Source organism: Numida meleagris, chromosome 4, assembly GCF_002078875.1.
Source record: "Numida meleagris isolate 19003 breed g44 Domestic line chromosome 4, NumMel1.0, whole genome shotgun sequence".
Lineage (NCBI taxonomy): Eukaryota > Metazoa > Chordata > Aves > Galliformes > Numididae > Numida > Numida meleagris.
The window spans coordinates 26,696,309-26,716,635 of NC_034412.1; the positions used below are offsets into that span (position 1 = coordinate 26,696,309).

At 37.5% G+C, this 20,327-nt stretch overlaps 1 protein-coding gene across 6 annotated transcripts in view; it reads left to right on the forward strand.

Moving 5' to 3' along the window:
* The window catches only part of RAPGEF2 (Rap guanine nucleotide exchange factor 2), a 179,802-nt gene that overhangs the window by 112,210 nt on the left and 47,265 nt on the right, over nucleotides 1–20,327 (forward strand). For 5 of the 6 annotated variants that reach the window (XM_021396687.1, XM_021396683.1, XM_021396684.1 and 2 more), the window contains one exon: nucleotides 18,803–18,934. In XM_021396687.1, the coding sequence (XP_021252362.1) occupies nucleotides 18,803–18,934 (132 nt within the window). The remainder of the gene's footprint in view (nucleotides 1–18,802; nucleotides 18,935–20,327) is intronic. The other variant, XM_021396685.1, reaches the window with a different exon arrangement.

A 20,327-nucleotide genomic window follows, 5' to 3' on the forward strand; every position in this document is an offset into this window, starting at 1 on the left:
GGGAAGGCAAGTTCAGAGTTTCAAGATATGCATACTTTGTCTTCCTTGGCCAGGAAGGAAAACTGACTCAATCATTTGTGAGAAGTTATTTTCATGTTTGTACGTTTCCAGAATCTAAATCTTTTATTGATGTCTGATGCACCTGATTTCAAGAAAAGAACCTTAATTACTTCTATGATATCACCACCTGCGGTCTGGCAGCTTGATTTGCTGGGATGAGCTGGAAGCAAATGCAAAAATCCCCTGTGCTAGGTTTCACAGAATTCTGTAAGCTAATTGTAGTTAATGCTGTTAAGTTCCTTCTTTAACACTAGTTTAATAGGCAGTAAGTTTACTGTTCTGTGAAAAATAGTGTGCTAAATGACCTTTATGTCGTCATGGTTGGAATGGAGGGAGGTGAAGTGAAAAACTGCTACATTTCCTAGGTTAATTAATGCAAGAAGTTGAAGATGAATAGCGTCTGTGAAGAGTACAGGTCTTGTATATCTTTCATAAATTGAGAGGGTTTGAGGCAGTGCTGCAGCTGCCTATGCGCGCTGGGTGGGTGATGTTCCTTGGATTACTTACTGTCAGCTGCCCAGCAGCTATCTCATTCCTCCTTTTCCCTTCTACATGTTATTTGTAGGAAATTTGTGACATTACTAAAAAGAATATTAAACAAAATACTTCTCAAGATGTGGCTTGAGATGCAAAGCTCTTTCATGAATGTGGTGAAAGTAAGGGTGTTGATTGTGGGATACTGTCCTAAGAAATGTGAAACTTTATAGCAGAAGCATAATTTTTCTGTTTCTGGAAGGGATAATCAGTACTGTTTTACAATTCAGAAAATAAACGTAGCCAGGGATAGTTACTTGCCCTTTTGGGAAAGCATCACACAGTACAAGGAAGAAAAGTATAGTGGTGCAATCGAGTGGCTATGCTTCATAAGCTGAACAATCCAAGATGACTTGACTTCTGGAATTTTATATGTATATATACGCACACACTTATAAACATATGTACACACATACATAAACACACACACACTAGGAAAAAAGTTATATGAACAAACATATGCAAAAAATGCTCACTTTCAGCTTGCTAGTAATCTGCTATCTGCTTTAGCTGCTGATGATTTTGATTTTGTCTTGTGTAGAAGTGCACTACACTGGGACTTGATGCAGTTTTTTTTAAGGGACATCTGTTTTTGTTGCTTGTTGACAAATGTTTAAGATTTCTGTTTTATCCCCTTCAGATTATTCCTCTCCATTTCATTAGTGTATTTTGAAAAAGGTTCTCTCAGCAGACTAGTAAAGGAGTTGTGGATTTTTTTTAAATGATTAGAAGTAGTTATTTCACCTCTTCAAATGTGTGTTTTAGTACAGTCTTTAATTATGCATGGTCATCTACAGTTTTTCTGTAAGATTCATCTCAAGATGGATAAGCTTAGGTTTATATTTGATATTCCGTGTTAGATTCGTTGCTTAAATGGCCAGTCTATGTTTATGGCATACTATTCAAACCCTATTCAGAAGATGAAAGCATTATTTTTTTTTCCCTCTCTGGCTTTTTATGGAGTTTGTAACGACAGTGTTAATGTGATTCATAGAAGTGGCACAGAGTGGCATTATCTTCATTTTTCAGATAGTTCTACTGAAGCACATCTTTGACAAAATGTAAGGTCAAATAAGCATCTGAAGTTTTCAGATCTCTATCAGTCTAGGTTGACTTCAGCAAGTGCTCCAAGTATGGATTTTTTCTGAATTTTTGGTACTTTGGCCCAGATCAGGCACCCATGGTATAATGATTTACTGAAAGGTTAATTTTAAGTGGCTGGCTTGGCATCATACCAGAGATCTGTGATAGAGTCTAGATGAATTCTTATTCTCCAGGACAACATTTAATGGCAAATTTTCTCAAAACCTTATCATTGGCATGATATGGGTCATCTCATATGAATGACAGTGAATGCATTATTGACCCATAGAGACAGCAATGAAAATGTCTTTGGTACATAGGAAATGTCATGCCATTTTTCTGTTACTGTACCAAGGCCTGGAGACCGTACAATGTGCACATTTGTGTGTGTTGTATATGTAGAAATATATTTATTTAAAAATACATATACTGTCTACTTAAAAAGGTAGTGCAAAAGCAGATGGTTTATGTATGTACATATGTTTATATAGATGTTTATAAACAAACAAAAAAACCCCAAATAATTGGCTTTCTCTACCTTCTTAAGAAATAGGCAGATTTTTTCAGGTCAGAATAGAGAGTTCACATTGAAAAGAAATCTGGAAAGAATTTAGAAACGGAGAATCATAGAACGGTTTGGTTAGGAAGGGACCTTAAAGCCCATCCGGTTCCAATCCCTGTCAGTGGTCAAGGACGCCTCTAACTATATCAGGTTACTCAGGGCCTAATCCAACCTTGGCACTGAACACCTCCAGGGATGGGGCCACCCACAGCTTCTCTGGCATTTATAAAGTAGAAGAAGTTCACAGTGAATGCTGGGACACTAGCATTACCAATATTATCGACACTCTTTTACATTCCAGAGTGATCAAATCTAATGGTATTATTAAAGTGCTTACAAAGTCATTTTTATTGTGGTGAACCCTGAAACTGGAATATAGCCAAAATACAGAACTGAACCTAAAAAGGAATCTGAGTTTATTCTGAAATACTATTTTAGGCCAGCTGTCTAGTAATATGTATTATTACTGAGTTGTAGATACTTCTGCCCTATCAGATGAGTTGAAAATCCAGCTAATATTGAGAGCTGCCAATACTTAGCAATCAAAAATAAAAACAACAAAAAATCCAAACCTATAAAGAAACAAAACAAGAAGTCCTAAAAGCCCTTAAGGTACCATTGCTTTGCTTCTGAAACTACAAGTTAATAAAGTTAGAGGAATGATAGAAGCTCTAAAACACAGAGGATATTAAGATGCTGGGCTAAGTAGTATAGGGAATTATCAGTATGCAAATAGAGTGACATGAAGTCCATCGTTATGTGAAGCATGCATATTCAGCTAAGAAAATCCTGTGCCTCAGTATCTCAAGCATCTTCCACCTGAAAAGTATTTGCACTCCATTGCAGAATTCTTAATTAAGAGTTTTCAAACAGTGGTGCGGTACTTGTGCTTGGATTTAAGTAATTTCCAGTTGACGTAGTCTGTAAACTTAACAGTTTGGTAAGTGGGCCTATAAAAATATTCCAGCAAGATGGAGTAAATTAGATTTTTGGAAACTCCATTTTTAACTATCTAAGGCAGATCATCTCAAATAGTAATATGCAAAAAAATACTTGGTTTATAAGAAGATTAGAAACTGCTGTTGGTAGTGTTGCTTGTTTTATCAGTTACGATTGCCACTGGTACTACTCCAGTATGCAAGAGTGAGGAGGAAGTGTGTCTTGTGTTCTGTACTCTGCTGCTAAGATGACCTGGAGCTTATCAGAAAAATATTTCTGTATATATAGTATTACATGTCTGCAGAATTGGAGAAGTAATTATCTGTGTCAAAAGACAGCAGCACATGATTTAGCAATTAGAAATCACAGTTTCCTAATGCTCAGTTTTGTTAACTGGAATTGAATCAACATTTAAACTGTGTTCTGGCCATCGGTGCTCTGGGATAACAAATGATGCTGGTGCTTCAGACTCTTAAATAATTTTTATCTAGTTTGGTTTTATTCAGCTACCTTAAATACTATTTCTTGTTGCGTTCTAGGCTTTAAATTGCTACAAATTAGTCTGTAACAACATCCTTGGTGTTTGAGAACCTGTGCTAATTTTACTTGCTCTCTCAGAAATACACAATTTGCTGATTGCTATCTGAAATAAATACAAGATTTTCAAGGTTTCAGGATTATTTTATTTAAATCTGATTTTAGTTTTCTGATATCTTAGTTGCAACAGTTCATACGTAGTTAGACTTTTTCTTCTCTTCAGTTACTATTATCGATGCTTTCTTGTTATCATTCTCTGAACTTAATAATGAATAGAAAAGTACTAGAGAAGAAAAAAATCATGATAGTATGGTATTTCAAGAGTTCATACAGGATAATCCTGAAGCAATGTCTCCAGTATTTTTTGTTGTCAATGGGTGACAAGTACAACTGACTGTGAAGACCCTATGTGATGAGTATATTCAGTGTTACGGATTTGAGAAAAATGAGAAAGATGTCTCAAGATTTGCCCTTGACCAAGGGGTCTTGTACCTAATACATTTTATTTTCAGTATTGTATTCATCAGTGTCTGTAGCGTTTTAAAAAAAAAAAAAAAAAAAAAAGGCAGCGTGGGTTGACTTGTGCAGGTCTGCAGGCTCTTTAGGATTTTAACTGTTAGTGTGCTCAACCTGTCAAACTGTTCCTGAAAAGTAACTGACACTTGTACGCTACCCCAGCAATGGATGGTTGGCTGTTCTTCCCAGTTTATTACCTTGCCAGTAGTCGTTTTTTCCACTGTTCATTTTGAAATGCTGATGATTCAGCAGAGAACCACAACAAGAATGAACTGTACTGAAGGGGTACCTGAACATTGCTCAGTGAGTTGTTTGTGAAAGCTGATTCTATGCCCAGGAGCTGGAATTTATAGCAGAGTTCATCATTCCTTCCTAAATCTGTTTATATGGGGATATGAGGAGGGTAGATGAAGGACAACAGATTGCAAAGCTTTTATGTGGATGATGTTGAAGGTAAATAGCCTTGTATTAACTACCTGACCCAAATGATGTTGCTGTATAACCCTTAATACAACTGAGAGTTTTGTCTGATTTTTTTTTTTTTGCTTGGAGAAGGTAAGTATCATCACAACCATTACATCTGGTGAAACAGCTGGAAGATAGGAGAAAATCTTGAGTAGGTGTAGTTTGTATTTTGCACTTGTGGTATGCAGCTACTTAGGTGGTACTGTACAAGAACAGGGGTTTAGCCTCTGGTCAAAAGATGTCCTGTGTTTTGGGTTGCTCTCACCACCAGCGTGAATCTTGCCACCATGAACAGACTTCACTGTACTTAGTTAACTTAGCATCCTCTACTTGGTCTAAACCTTAACCCAGTGAAAAAAAAATAAGGGCAGTAGTCTTTTTGTGATCTGAGGTCTCCATCACAACAGTTGGAGGACTTTCCTAAATGGGGTGTAGCCTGGTAAATCTAGCAGCTTGGACTGGATACTCTTCTAGCTGCTCCCGACTCCTGTGTTACAGGCTGTCAAGCTGGTGTCTTCTGTAAGATGCCATTCCTCTCAAAGCCTGGAGCACCTCATAAGGGTGTCAAATGATTTGGTCTTTTCCAAAGTTAAGAAGTGTCTGTGTGTTGTGGCCCCTGGAGCGGGAAGGGAGTGGGAGGGTGAATGTCCCTCCTTGAGTTGGGAATGTTATCCTGAATTTTCTTTACATGGTATATGAGTGCGAGTTTAGGCACTATAGTGACAACGGAAATCTTTGAACTGTTTGACAGAATGCATACATTTTGCTTTAATGGGAAGATGCCTCTCTGTGCTCAAATATATAAATACCTCCATGGCTTTTATAACTTATAATGGACACGACACTTCTCTTTTGGAGTGGGAGCACAAAAACTGTTTTAACACCGCTCTTCAGCCCAGGTTTCTTGACTTGATTCAAGAGTCAATTTCTTTTCTAAATCAAAGAAAAAACAAGCTCATGAGTTGTAAAGCTCTGCACTTGTTTGCATCCTATTATACCTGCATTTAATATCTTTTAATAAATTAATGTTATTGCAATCATAAAACGAAGCTCCATGTGGCCTGTGTAATTTCTGACCTGTAGATAATTTAGTACTGGTGTCCAGGTGAGCCCATTGAGCCAAACTGCTGTTTGGTTGCAGCAATTCTGACCTGTAGATAATTTAGTACTGGTGTCCAGGTGAGCCCATTGAGCCAAACTGCTGTTTGGTTGCAGCAGTGCATCTTCTTGGTACCTACAGCTACCTGATCCTCAGAAGTTTATGGGCAGCCTGGGAAGGGTCATCATGGTCGACCCAGACGATAAGCAATGCTCTTGTTCCTCAATCTGTGGTCTCTTTTACTCTGTGAAAGTGGAGTCTGTCAGCTTGCTTTCTTACAAGCACAGGTGCTTTGCACTGGGTCATTTGGATGTTGATTGGGGTAGGATGTATTAGTTTATAGCCCAACTCCAAACTGTGATTTTTGCAAGTAAGAAAAGTAGATGAGAGCCTTTTTTCCCTTCTGTGAAGAATGATTTCATAGAAATGACATTGTGCTGTTTTGTAGGTCTGCTCCCTTTGTGCTTTTAGTCATGTTGGCTTGCTTTATAGTTAAAAATAGGAATTCGCTGTACCGTGTGGCTATTATTCCTGCAGAGTCGAGAGAATGGGAGCTGGATTGTGTTCTCAGGACTCCATCTATAGCATTGTTTCCTAAATTCCTACTGCTGCTGCATGCCTGCCAACTCCTGAATGCAGTAGGAGTTGCACGAGTGTCAGAAAGGTCTGGTGGGAGATATTCTGCAAGGGCATAGTGGGAGAAGGGAACATGGCTGTGGGACTGGAACCTAAATTTACTCTTGGCAGTGTGATCAATGGCTTGGAACTAGGGTAATGGAGAGCATCGTGCTTGAAAGCTGGATGCATTTGGCTGTGGTCAAAAGTAATAATCAGACTAGATTTTGGGAAATGTAAACCAAACTGTGGAAGCTATTTTTCAGTTGACTCAACTACATTTTTTGTTCTCATTATTATTATTATTATTATTCCTCAAACTACACATAAGCAGCTAAAAGTACTTCAAAACTTGCATGGTACGGTGTCTGTCTCTGCTGCTTCCTTGATCAGGATACAGCTTGGCCTCTAAATCTTAATTTATTCCTGATAGCAAGTTAGGGGAAAAAAAAAATCTTTCAAATACTTGGCAGGCATTAGGCTCTCTTCTATTCTAGGTTGCTCAGGAAAGAGCCAGATGCCTTCCTGGTGTGTTTGTATTTTCAGTTTTGACCTACATTGCCAGTGGATTGTTAGCTGGGTTTTTTGGCCTTTGAAGAAGTTGAATATAGAGAAGTTTTTATTTGAAAGATTTTTATATGCTGTAGAAAGATCGGTTTTTCTTCCCCCTCAAATCCATACTTATAATGAACCACAAGGAAAAGGAAAATGAATGAATTTAATGACTTAGGAGCCTTTGTAATGTGTAATTTGAATTATTAACTCTGTGTCTGGAAGTGGTGTCCCACTGCATTTTTTTTTTTGTGGTAACAGTGAAGAATGGTTATCACTTAAGCATGCAAAGATAACATGATTAATATAGTAAATAACTAAAAGATCTATCACTTAGCTGAGACCATTTAGGTACTGTCAGAGATCAGTGGTTAGAATTTGGCTCTCCAATTCTCTGGTTATCACAAGGTGGTGTAATGAAACGAGGGATGTACATGCACACCTTCTAGGTCTCTGTAACTAATCTTTGCTAAATGGGAGTAAATTTATTAACATTGTTGAGTGGGGAAATATTAGTGGTAGGTGGATGCTTGGACTGAATGATCTAGGAGGTCTTTTCTGACCTTGATTTTTCTGTGGTTCTCACTGCATTTGCCTCAAATTTCCAGTTGATTTGTATATTTACTATTTTTTCTGCAGTTTGGAAATCTGATTTAAAACATCTCTTCCTAAATAGGCATCACTGAAATTCTTCATAGTATCAGTTGAATGTATGTTGCTACACGGATTGATATCATTTATTTATTACTATAATGTTTTCCTAAGAAAGGAGTACAAGAGCTGATTTAAAGTTTGTGTGTATGGCTGTACAGACACACAAAGATTTCTGGGAGCCACATCTGAATGTCAGCATTTTAAGTAGACTAACACAATTCTTCAATTGCCTGTTTCCTTGCTTTGAAGAGGTCCTGGTTTCAGCAGGCACCACGTAGCTCCTTTTAATTTTTGCTGCAGTGTTAAAGGCTGTTGGGAAACTCTTATCTTGTAAATGTGTTTGTATGGGTATTTGGAAACGTTAGGTTATGGCAAGGCTGGGCTAGTTGAACTTAACATTTGGTATTACTATATTGAATAACACTTTGGCTACAAAGCAAAGCAGCAGGTTGTTTCAGAATTCAGTGGAAGTACTTTTAATGTACAAGATGGGTCTGTACTGAGTTGCGTAAATAAACTCATATGTCTCTGCACAGGGGTCCTGAGTTTAGTGGAACACTTCTACACTTAACTAGAGATTCTCCAAAAAGAGGAACAATAGTTGTTTATTTTTTTCTCCTTTTCTATGATCACACAAGGAGGACTCTTACCCATTTACATGAAATAGTCGCAGTTATTTAAATAACCTTAAATCTTGTTCTGTGCTTACAGAACAGAAACTCTAGGGGTATTAGGATTGCATGTTACCATATACAGTCCTAAATGTTTGTGTCAGTGTGAAACATTTTCATTATTTTCTTTGGATACCATGGGAAGGAAAGCATAAGCAAAGTGTAGGCAGTAAAGCTGCAGGTATTACTGCAACATTATCCACCATTATATTGCCATAGCATAAGTACTCTTATAATTTCAAAATGATAAAATAAGTAATAAAGCTATTTGACTAGTAGGTTGGTGAAGCATTAAAAATCAATGGTAAGATAAAAACATTGTTAGGATTTTGCAGCATTAGCCATGCAGGAAGAGAGAAGCTTATTTAAAAATAATCTGAGTCGTCTTACTGCTGTGCTATTTTTACATTATCAGAAAAACCTTGAGACATTATATATACTAATTTCATAATGCAAATACGAACCCTTCTTACTCTCTGTACATTAACCTCAGAGGTATTCTCTTTACTTTAATGTGCTCTACAATAGCCTTTCTTTTAAAAATCCTCAAGTAAGAGCATCCTCATTTTCTAAAGCAAAATTAATTGCCTCTCTTTCTTTCAAGCAATTTGTAAAATTTTCTTTCCAATCACTGTTTAGGAATGCTCACTTTATGTGGGTAGGAACCTCCAAAATACAACTCTGTGAATGTACATTTCTGCTCTGTCTTAGAAAATACTACAAGCATAATATTCTTATTAAAAAGTTTTAGTGGTCCATTTGTGTATTGAGATATGCATCTTGCAGTATTACAATTCCTCAGTTACTTTGGGGGTGAAGTAGAAGTGCGAATCTTGTACTGATGAACGAGGAAAATAAAAGAAACTTCCATTGCAGAGCAAGCACATGGAAACAAGTAGCATTGATACACAACTTTTTGTTTGGAGTGGAAGAATATGTGGAAAAATTATACATTTCTCTCCTATTGCCTAAGTTATGGAAAAGCAAAGCTATCTTAGGATTTTTTTTTTCTCATGAGCTAAACTGTAAGGCAAAGATAATCTCTTAGTTAAAACGCCAACAGTGGTGTTGATATGGCTGCAGATATTAATTTTAAAAAGCAAAAAAAAAAAGAACAAAACAAGAAAACCTCCATCATATAACTTTTTCTGAATTCTCATGTCTATTTCATCAAACATATTTTTATTTGGTATTTTATAGAGATATAACTCAATGCAAAATTGGAATCTCCAGTTTTCGCATATTTATGTAGAAAACTATTTACGTATACATTTTTCAAATAAATTTTCCTTGCAAGTTCACAGAATACATATCTTTACTAAGAAGCTGCAAGTAATACAAATCTAAAATATAACATTATTCATGCTGACTCTTGTGAGCTTTTCCTCCTTTGGTTAGTCTGTTTTTCAGCAAAAGTGAGAAAAACCAAGCTGGCCACTGCTTTTTCTGCTTGGATGAATGATAAGGCCCTGGAAGGGATTTTCTGGGTCACTGCCATTGCACAGTGGGTGGCACAGCATGCTCAGCACTTTGTCAAGCTTCAGTTTGAAACTTTCTCTACCACAGCTCCTGTCGAATGTGGTTTTGAGAATCTGTGTTTCACTACGCAACGACTTTCTTTCAACTTTTTGCTCATTAGTTTTTGCAGTTGTATTGCATTTTTACTTGTAAATATTTTTGTCCTTCCTGTTTCTTAGTAGTGATAATACGCTTTCTCAGCTCATGCGAAGAGGTGCTTTTATACTTAAACTACTTCCTTTGATAATTTTGATAGTTCTTTGAATCTCTTCACGTGTATGACTTTAAGTTCGTATTTATTGAAAACACGCAGGTGGGAATGTGTGCAATCTTTCAGGGAAAAATCTTTTCTGGAGCCAAGGATAAGAGCCCCAAACTAATGTGCTTCTGGATGATGAATGCAGTGATCTCATTGGGTTCCTTTTCTGCTGCATCACCTTAAACAGTTTGGTCACCTAATCAGCTAACAGACTGGAATTCTTTTCACGGTCATTTCTGACAGATAAGTTCCCAGGCTGCAACGGTTTTGTTTTGTTTTTCTCAAAGCGCATGACCTCGCATCTTTTCTACAGCACGCTCACTAGTTCTTACTCCATGTAGGCATCATCTTGCTCTCATGGACATGTCCTGCTTATCCTTTGTGCCATCCTTATCTCTTTGTGCTGTACCAGCAGGCTTTGCCAGTGTGTTTGTGGTGCATCTCCATCGTTATGAATTTCTGTGCTTTTTACCACCCGTTTGGAAAGATTTATTGCTTGGTTTGCCCTTAATTTAATTCTTCTCTGTGATTTGGTATGAAACAAAATTAACACATGGTGTAAGAAAGCCCTGCTGATTAAATCTTCAGCTGTTGACATTGCATACGTTTCATAGGTCTTTGCTTTAAAATTTTTAAATGTGCCTAGGATAGATGTTTTTAGCTTTGGTCTAGACTCTTGTCATGGTTTTATGATTTTCGGTTATTGGTCCTCCACATCATAACATCATGTAGTGAACGTACCTGTTCCTCAGAAGAGAAGGACTACTACAGTCCCCACGGTACTTTGCTCCTCTGTTACCATTTCCAGCCGGAGGGAAAAGATAAAAGCTCGCAGTATAAAAACTTGCAGATCACGAGACCTCGCCCCTTTTTCCGCCGTCTCTTGTCTTGGCAGCACCTCGCTCTCCAGCCGTCTTATCGTCGGTAGTAGAGTAAGGCCTACCTTGATTTTGGGACATTCTCTCTCTGTGTTGGATTTATCAGCTTAAATTGTAATTATATTGTATTATAGTGTGTTGTTTTGCATTCCGATATTTTATTTAGTAAATTACTTTGTTTCTCCTCAGATTGTTGCCGCTGTTCTTTGCTCTCAGGGCCATCTCCCTACCCTTTTCCCCTTTCCCCTTTTCCCGGGACGTGGGCCCTTGGGTCCCCCGTCCCCTTTGTCACGGAATCGGGCCTAACGCCCGTAAACCGTTGACAACTCTTTACTTGTCTGTGGTGGTTTTTAAAGCACCTCAGTGGTGCTTTAAAGCCAAAAACAAAACTTGTCTGCACATTCCTTCAATTTTTACCTCTGCTGGTGTAATGGCCCTTGTATGCATTTTAGAGTGCTGCTTAAGAAACCTACACTGAGTACAAGGTGTACTTGGGCACCCCATAATTTATTGAAAACATTATGCAGGATTTAAAGCATTTCATTTGCAAATGTTTGAATTCACATTTCCTGTAAACATGTGTACACACGTAAAGTGTTATTGAACTTTTTTTTGTTTTACAACCTTAAACACAAATGTTTTTCTGTTTTCCTATGGAAGCAAAGTTGGTAACCATGGTGTGTCTGTTCCTTCCTCTCTCACAATTGCGTGTACCATGCCAAAGAGTTCAGCATTTACAGATCTTCAGAACTCCTGAAAGTAGGCTATTTAGTTTCTAGTTCAGCAACAGACGTTTACAAATGAAACGACAAAGCAGCCACAAGACTAAATATTTAGAAATATCATCAACTGGAACATGTATTACATTAGTATGGAAATCAATTATTCCCAGGAGACAAATCTCTGCAAAGCCAGGCTTTATTAATTTTGTCCTCCACATCAACTGCTATTAAATAACTGGGAGCTTTTGCTGAAGTGAAGTGGCTGAGCTCATTAATTGGTCAGAGCAGTTGGTCACTGGGTGACCTCTTTCCCTTTCAGAATTGTTAACTGAGCTCACAGCAATGCAGAAACCTTTGTATTCCTGAAAATGAGGATACTTCTTGCTGTATGACCTCGCTTAACCACTGTCTAAGCCTCATAAGTTTTGTAAAATACTTAGAGTATTTTGCTCGATGGTCATGAGTACAGTTCCCCACCATTTTATCCACAGAGCAGTATGGTTTTTGATCAGACAGTACATTTCTTTAGGGGAGATAATTAAAACACTGCGGTATTAGTGATTTTTTTTCCCTTCTTTTCTACTCTTCCACCTTCAAGATATTCCAGGTGAAAATTGAGATGTCTCACAGTGGTCTGCAATTGTAGCCGAGGCTTCTTTGGCTGTCAGTTTTCATTATTTCCACAATACCTTCCCAATTTTATTCAGTGTTTTGGGGAAACTGTTAGCTTGTAGGCAGCTGTGGGCTGTACGCAGCGTAAACTCCAGGACTGTAAATAGGAATGCTAGCTGAGGGTAATTCCAAGTTGTCTGATGCATCATTACACATGCACAGGCCTGAAATGCTAGAATAGAGATCTTGCTTTTTACCATCTGAGCAGTAGTTCAATGTGATAAGGAGTTAGAACCCTATGTAAACTTCAGGTGCTTTATAAAACAAAGAATTGACCAATGTGAAATACTCAACGCTATTAATGGAAAACCAGGAGTAAGACCTGCAAATCCTACCTACTCCATTCTGTAAGGTTTCACTTCAGTTGTGCCACTTGGGAGAGAACATCAGCAAATAGAGCAAAAGTCTTGCAGCAATTAAGCTGCAGATGCAGACAGAATTGCGCATCTCCTCCTCCTTTGTGAAGATGATGAAAAGAATGTGCAGAATTGCTGCTTCAGACAGCAGAATTGTTGCTAATGTGTAGAATGTTATAGAGCTTTGTGTTCAGAATCTCAAAAACCTGACAAGAACTTTGGAAAATTATATATCCTCAGTTCAATATGTTTTTCAAATGTATATAGTTCAAATCCACTACGCTTTTTTGTTTGTATTCTTGATTCACAATCACTATAAATATCTGCATGATACATTTTTCTTTCTTTTTTTATATGTTATTTGAGTTGATGCCAATAAATGTGTTTGCCAAGGCAATAATGCTTATGTCAGATTTTCTGCAAAAGATGCTTGAATATAGAAAGTTATATTGAATCTGCAGCACTAATACTGTCAAAAAAAGGTTAATCTTACAGACCTGGTTCTACAGAAGATAAGGCAGTTAAGTTAAAGAAGCATGAGCATGTGTAAATGATGCATTTTGTACTTCTCCTCTGAACAGGATTGTCCCTGAGAGCTTTCCTCCATTCTCCTGATACCCATTTACATTTCACCACCTCTGTCCCTATGCAGAAGTCAATAGTCCTCCAAGCAAGGGATAATTACGTTTGATGCATTAAATGCTCATAGGATTAGCTGCTGAGAGCTGTGAGATGTACATTAAGTGGCAGGCGTTGTGTTTTGTAAGGGAAACAAAATTAAGTTCCCACACACACTACATCTCGTTCATTCACTCCCTGAGACCAGCAGGTCACGTTGCATTGCTTTAAGCCCCTGAATAGTTTTGTGGAGGAGTACTTAAATAAAATAATTAGTGCAGGAAAAATATTAAGAGCTTGCCTTACAAGATTCTTACAGTTCTGTGTTGCTTTTTGTTGTTGTTAGAGAGGTTCTACTGTGGGCTTTGTATGTAAACAGTCTGCTTAACAGGTTGCACAAATGCAGTATTTTCAGAACATGGATTTTATCTCATGTTGTACCCGAAATGAAGAACGTTTTTAAGAATAAGTCTGCATGAGCTTTGAGTCACTGCTTCACACAAAGATGTCTATTTGGCTGAGGAAAATATGGAGATTCAAAGTGCCCAAGCTACTTTTGCATCAAGTGAACAACGTACAGAATTCATCATTCAACTCAGAAGGTTCTCTTTTCTGCTGTTTTTATCGCTTAACTGTTCTCCTGCTGAAGTTTGTAGAGAAAATACATAGATACTTCAGATTTTCCATCCCACCCCTACATACAAGGAAAGCCCACTTCTGTGGGAATTGCATCCAAATTTGAACTGTGCATAGCTTGAACTCTTTTTTTTTTTAAATTTAACTCTGTGCTGGACATGTCAGCTTGCATCATGTCCTTAGGCAGAATCAATAGAAGTTACTTTATTATTCTGTAATTACTTATATTGACTGCTGTGTTTTAAATTACTGAACCATAAAAAAGTTTTCTTTGATGTCTCTCTTGGTTTGAGAAAATTATGTTGAAATAGCATGTAAGTAGCATGCTGATGAATACTCAACATTGGTAGAAATGTTTCTTACTTCTGTCATTAAATATGACAACTGTGAGTGTATCATAAAAAAAAAAGCATAAACAGATTTACAAGCATTTGATAGAAAATTAAACATTTTCATAAAATAGTGAAGTAAGATGTTATTGAACTGATAGGATATAAAGTATGCTGGGTTTGTAGGCTAGACTGTAGTACAGTATAATGTTCAATTTCAATAGAATGAAATGGGAAAGACTAAGGCGTAGTATTTATTGTATATGATGGTGTTTATTATTCTCTCATTAGTAAAAAGGTTTAAGATGTGTATTTAGCAATGGCACAAAATTACAAGAATTAGTGTCCTTCATATTACTGCTGTGTCTTTTGTTACATTATCTTGTTAGGCAACAGGTAATACAAAATAAGTGTAGAGATGCATGTGTTTAGAGGTGAAGAATTAATGTTTGTATTTCTTTAAGGTCAGAAATAGGAAGCATGTCGTAAAGGAGATATTTTATGTTGTCTGATGTCCACCATACTTGCTTTGCCTATCTCAGGGTACTTAATTACCCATAGCATTAACAATCAGTATTGCTTTAAAGGAAGTTACATCGTTGCTCTCTTAAATTCCATATTTTTTTGGATGTACTTCAGTCAGCCACTTTGTGGCTTTATATGTCTTTCATGAAGTGCTGAATAGCCTTCAGTGGAGGACCTTGTTTATCAAATGCTTACTGATGGGTTTCCTCTAAAATGAGTGGGTTGTTGGAGTTCCTCTTGTATTTTAAAATTATATTCTTGTGTCTGTCTTTCCCAGTATTGCATGTGTACTTTTTTTCCCCGCATATAACTGCATGGGAAAAAAAAAAAAACCCACAGAATAACTAATTAAAAAAAAATGAAAGTACAACTTCAGTCACATTTTGCTGTTTTCATGTTTCGTTACTATATACCTAAATATTTTCAAATATTTCCTAGTAAATATTCCAAAAATGTATTTGTGTTCTGGTGTACCTTCTCTGGAGATATTCAAGACGTGTCCAGATGCCTACCTGGGCAATCTATTGTAGAGAACCTGCTTTAGCCAGGAGGTTGGATTCAATCTCTTGAGGTCCCTTCCAACTCCTTTGATTCTGTGATCGTGCACTGGTTAGTTCGGTAGGGTGAACCCAACGGTGTTCTCATCAGAACATGGTGGAGCTGAAGTGCTTGGCAAGGAGGAGGCTGAACCTGGCACAGTCACTGTAGTGGCACATAGTCACAGCTTCTTGTTAGACAGAAGGGCATGCTGGAGAGTAGGAGAAAGTCATGATGTTCCTAAAATAGGAGGAACACATTCAGAGCAAAGTAATTGTTAGCTTTGTATGCATGGAATGGTGACTCATTTTGAGGGTGGAAGTAATAAAATGCTGCTTTTAAGATAGACAGTTATGATATGGTTTAAGATATTGTATGTTTCAATGTGGAGATACAACTTTGTCCCTAAGAAAGTTTCCCAGAATTGTTTTTTTCCTTTGTTTTATTATTTTCAAGTAGTAAATGCTTGGAGTTCCCAGATCCTTTCTCCTCCATTTTATCTACATGCATGTAAACCAATTAAATGCATTCATGTATATGTGCACGCTTTCCAAGAGCTACAAGCATGTGTACTGTTTTAAACTTTCTTTTCCCAACTATGCTATACCTTAGTATTTTTCATTTCCCAAGTGTGTCCTCAGGAATTGGTTAGCAGGACAGTTTTCTGGTCCTTGTAATGACTGTTAATTATTTAATATAGTGTCCATGTAATATTTTGACATTATGTTTACTGAAGAATGAATTATGCATTTATTTTTGTAAATTAGTCTGCCATGTTTTCACTCCATCTGCTAGTTCATCCTGATACAGTAACTGCAAGTGTTAGATAACAAAGTTCAGAGTCGTTGTAAGTTGCTGGCTTCAGCAGAGCCATAGTTTGGTGTTGTTGTAGGACTTATACAAAATACACAAGTTGCATTTTTACCCTTGTTACTTTGAAGGACTCCCTAAAACTAGCCATCTTTTAATAGAAACACAGAACAGAATATACAAGGTGCTCTTTGATGGCACTGGTAGTGCCTGAAGTCCCTCATAGCTGATGCTACATGGAGGATGCAGTGTGCCCTTAGGTTTTCTCATATTACCATAGGATCCGGAGGATAAGTGCTGTATCTAGCCTTTATGCACTTACAACACTACAAATCAACCTTTACTCTGTGATCCTAAATGCTAAAGACAGTCTTAAAACTGTTGAATGGAATGGTAGTTGAATACAAGCACAATAAAGTGATATTCCGTAGCACAGCAAATAGGTCCATAGCAGTGAAGTGAACTGTTATGTCTTCCAAAGGCAGGGATTGATGTTCCTAGTCATTTCTTGACTGGATATAACAGTGGAGATTCCTGATGTTATTTTCGAGTCATGTTCTCTTCTTTGCTGCAAGTAGGAAATTAAGTATAAATACCGTGGTTTGGGCCAGACAGCTTTGTGCAGGTTGCTGGCACTGCTCAGGGTGCTGAAAGCTGCTTTTTATTCTTGCACTGCTTACTGAAAACTGTTTACCCAGTGTCATCCTCTGCAATAGAAAAGGCTGTCAGATCTTATCTTGAAGATGTAGATGCATGCTTTTTTTGTTGTCATCAGTACTTTTGCTTTTTCCCATGGTGCACAGCTCTGGTTAGATAATTTAAATAGCAGTGTGCAACTAAGACAGAAATGCATGCACTTCTCATGCACTCTTTATTGAGCTCACAATTGAAATATTTCAACCTCTTTACTGTCTTTTATTTCTTCTCACACAGCTTCTCACCTTAACTTGTTTGGGGGTAGGGCAGTTGAACTGGATGTCGCTTTTGGGCATGTTGCACGGAGATGTAGTATTCTGCAAAGATGTGAGCATGTGCTTCCTGCTTGTGAATAGTCCTATTTGATTAAGATCAAAGTGACTGGCTGGGTTGCCCTAAGTAAAATGCCTGCTTCTGATCTGCTGCTGTCACCACTTGGCAAGCCCATCACATGCAGCATGGCTTTGACTTTGGGAGCTGTTCTGAGACCAGTAGTCACCAGACATTCAGCTGATTGTCTACAGCCAAAATTCAGAAGGCTTGCTTTTATTTGCCTTGTTTTTTATCAGTTGTGGTGGAATCTCCTGCCTCCTCTATTGCCTGTGTAGGAACAAAACAAAGATCCTCGCTATTCGCTTAAAACACTAATTGAAGCCATTATGCTAAACATAGATGGATTTCTTTTTCTTTTTAACATACTAACTGGCTTTGCTTTGATGTAAGGTTTTAAAGAATTGTTATTGCATTGATTAAAAATAAATGTAGTTATTAGTGACTTTTAGACATTTAAAGGACACTGTGAAAAATGAATGTGTTTGGCTGAGCTCAAGACCACTGATAAACAGCTTTCTTTCCTGCCTTAATGTTGGATGAGCTCTTATTTCCATTTCTATCCAGGATGAATGGTAGTTGTGCCAAGGTAGCATTAATAACTGACATGGGTGTACACTCCACCTTGGACATCGTTACCCTCTATTGAGATGTGCTTGTACCTCCCTTGTCTGAGTTGAAATACTAAAACGTGAATAAAAGCCTTTGTGTGTGTTTTTTTTCCCCAACTATTATAGCATTTATTGCATACCAAACCAATATTTTATTAGCTAGCAAGGGGATGAAAGCGTTTTGGAGAGAGGAATATTTACTCCTGAAATAGCGTTTAAAAGTTTCTTTAGACAGTAAATATTTTCTTTTATCGAAGTTTCCTTTCTGCAGTCTGGCAGTGTTTACAGTTCTTACAGGTCGTGATGGGAGCTGTGTGTGTAAAGCAATAGTAAAGTATACGTCACAGATCTTTGGTGGATGACTGTTACAAGATCAAATGCACCGTCTTGTTTGCTTCTTCAGCAAAGCACGTTAGCAAACTCATTTCAGGATTGCACCTCTTTGCTGTTGTATCGGTCTTCCCATGTTTCCTTTTTGCCATCGTATTCTTTCACTCAAAGAAGACAGAGAACAGACAGTTCAGAGGCTTGGATTTTACTTTACTTGTCTGTAATGTACTCTGTCCACTTCAGAAGTAAGATCTGGTCAAATTCAGAGGAGCGTTTGCTGTGACTCTGTGACTTTACTCACTGTTAATCCTAGTCTAAAGGAAACCATTGATGTTGCAAGTAGAGTAATATTCATATGAAGTTGAATTCTACCCAAACCACATAGTAAGAAAATGAATTGTTTTGGCACAAAGGCTACTGCTTCATTGATGTTTACTTTCAGATCTTTTTTTTGCATCTATTCTTATATTTGCAGCACCTGCATTATGTTGCTGACCTCTGCAGCAATCTGAACTGTAGAACTGCAACGTTTATACTTTATTCTCAAACCCCAATGGCTTTCTTAGTACAGTTGGTGCTGGCAGAGAGTAAAGTGTTGTCAATGATTTAAATGTTGTAAATGATTTAAATTCATTTTACTGTGTATCTACTTCCAATTGTAATGATGCTTTTTCTGCTCCACCTGTAGCTTCCTGCAGATTTCACAAAGCTGCACCTTACTGACAGTCTCCACCCACAGGTGACCCACGTTTCATCCAGTCATTCAGGATGTAGCATCACAAGTGATTCGGGGAGCAGCAGCCTTTCTGATATCTACCAGGTAAGACTGGAGTGCACCTGTTGGGAGGTGTTGACAGTGTTAACAGCTCAATATCTGGGTTACTGCATGTTGTCAGTTCTTGTCTCAAGAAGTGCCTGATAGAATTCAAAAGACAAATTTTGGTTTGAATCAGCGTAGTTTCAAGGTTTTATCTGCTACTAACTAGAAACGATGTTGCAAAACTAAGCAGGTAGCCTGCTGCACAGTGATGTGTATTTCCTTAGTTTATCACATGTATGGATAGGGATATATGATCCCTATGATGTAGGGATACGTGGCATTTTGCAATGTTTCAGGATTCCACTTCATGAATTTTGTTTGCACTTTGTGATTTTTGGAGAGGAAATGTCCTGAATTTCAGTGTGAAGAGCCAGTGGGGCTCTTCTGCAGGGCTTTTTGGTGGGACTTAAAGCACAAAGGAACTCTGGTTCTGATGCCAGCACCTCACCTCACCTTTCTGAGCATCTGTTTTGCCATTTGCAGAACAACAGCTGTGATTTTTTTGTCACTACTTAAAGATCTGTTGACAAAAGGTGCCCTGAGCTGGCATTATGGTTAAAAGCTAGATCAGAATTTCAAAACTATAGATTAAGAGCCTTGTAAAGTGAAGTATTTTTATGGATGATGTATCGGTTCAGAAATGGGTTGGCTTCAAGTTCTGAAATGTACTTAGAGGAAAAAATACTCAGCAAGCAGCCTGTGCTGACCTGACTTGAGGGGTGTATCCCAATTTTTCCACCCTGTGGAGACCTAGTGCTAGCCAGGTAGTGCTTTTTTTCCTGATACCTGGAAAAGATGTGGGGGTTTGAACTGGTGAGATTTCAAGTTGTTATACTGCTGCTGGCAGAGGGAGGGTTCTTGTTGCAAAGTCCTGTGCTCTTCATTTGGAGCAGCCTGAGTTTTGAGACATTTAAAGTGAAACAGATCCCAAGAGTGCCTAGAATTTTTGAGATACACATGCTTGTTATAACTATAAATTAAATCACAAATCAGAGATGAAATAATTTGAGGAGGTCTAGATCATCCTCTTGATATATTTAGTTCTTGCCATGTCCTCTAATAGGAAAATACAGCAATTTGTTTTTCTGAAAAGGTGAATCAAATTTAATTTAAATCAATCTATCAAAAGGCTATACTTTGGAGAAACGTCAGAGGAACACTGCTTCATATAGTTACCAATCCAGTATATGATTCCTGTAGTAAGTTTTTTTTACAATAATGGAATCATCAGGATGGTAGAGAGAACTACTGATTTTTAAGTATTTACATGGGGAATATGTACTTTTTTGACATATAAAAAATTAATTTAAAGCCTAATTAAAAAGAGAATACTTTGTCATGTGCTTAAATATTTTCTGATTTTGTCAATTAATCTTCAGTTAATCCTCATTTA